This window comes from Trypanosoma rangeli (assembly GCF_003719475.1).
Source record: "Trypanosoma rangeli strain AM80 chromosome Unknown Tra_15.4_contig_00509, whole genome shotgun sequence".
NCBI lineage: Eukaryota > Euglenozoa > Kinetoplastea > Trypanosomatida > Trypanosomatidae > Trypanosoma > Trypanosoma rangeli.
The window spans coordinates 6,739-7,774 of record NW_021706256.1 but is presented as its reverse complement, the minus strand read 5'-3'; the positions used below and the strand labels follow the sequence as shown (position 1 = coordinate 7,774).

Genomic DNA, 1,036 nt, shown 5'->3' with positions numbered 1-1,036 from the left:
CGCCAAGAGTGCCCGCAACACTGCATTGCGTGCCGTGCCACACCTTGCACGTGTATGCCTTTCATGCATCCACACAAAAAAAAAACACGGACTGCGTAAGACACAATGTGCCTGATCACTTCAGTGCACTGATATTGCATTATTTTTTTTGTTCTGCTACATGTTTTGCTGGGACTGTGGGAACATTGCCAGCCTCACCTCACCCCCACGCCTCTCATTTCCACGGTGGTCATGCGTGAGCGCTCGCGTTACTGTTTTGTGGTTTAACCGCCTTTTTGCGCGCCGCCCAGGCCTTTTTGATAAGGCCCGACAGCCCAAAAATGTGCTCGGCGAGAAGGACCCACTGCCATACGGATGCGAGTAGAAGCAGGAACAGCGGCCAGAGAAGGCGCGCCTCCGCGTTGTACATGGCGTGCATGTCCTTCCCAACGGTGAACTCCACAAACTGCCCCAGCTGAAAAAGACCGGCAACACATGCCACGATAAGCGCGTCAGCCGCGCCCCAAGAGGCAAGCAGTGCGCAATGCGGGTAAAAGACAACATACAGCAGAGGCGCAATGCCGACGGTAAACGCGCATGTCACAAGGAGCGCAACTGAAGTGGAAGAAAGCTCAAACAACGTCATGCTCTTGTCGGCTGGCTGAAGCACGGAGGCTAAGCCCCCTACGCGGTAGCTCAGACATGGCACGATCCACACGGGCACGATGCAAGCGGCAACAAAAGCAACATGGAGTACGCGCCAAAACAGGCGTCGCAGTCGTACTGGCGAGGTCTTATGCGCCTCTGAAATATTCCTCTCAACTTCATCCTCGGGGTCCAAAAGCAAAACACCGTCCAGGAAGTCTTCCATGTTCATCTTCACTGAATACGGGCAGCAACGAAGCGTTGTGTTGCGGCGCCAAAAAACCGTGGCGTAGTTTCCAATGAAAACGCAAAGAATCGTTGCCGCAAGAAAAACGTAGAACCCAGCAAAGACGCGCACCTCGGCAACACCTGCTATCTGAAGACCAGCGGTCATAATCACCATCGCGTACGA

General features: G+C 54.1%; 2 protein-coding genes across 2 annotated transcripts in view; both read right to left on the bottom strand.

The window, feature by feature from the left end:
- Positions 1 to 229: 229 nt before the first annotated feature.
- TraAM80_09078 (uncharacterized protein) lies at positions 230 to 1,018 on the bottom strand (the record flags this gene model as incomplete). Its single annotated transcript, XM_029385782.1, has 1 exon — positions 230 to 1,018. One exon carries the CDS (start codon positions 1,016 to 1,018, stop codon positions 230 to 232), a length of 789 nt encoding a protein of 262 aa, XP_029234363.1.
- Positions 1,019 to 1,020: 2 nt separating this feature from the next.
- TraAM80_09077 (uncharacterized protein) overlaps positions 1,021 to 1,036 on the bottom strand; it is a gene marked incomplete at both ends in the record, with an annotated part of 2,097 nt that continues 2,081 nt past the window's right edge. The window contains one exon of the mRNA XM_029385781.1: positions 1,021 to 1,036. This exon is cut by the window's right edge and continues 2,081 nt beyond it. Within this exon, the coding sequence (XP_029234362.1) occupies positions 1,021 to 1,036 (16 nt within the window).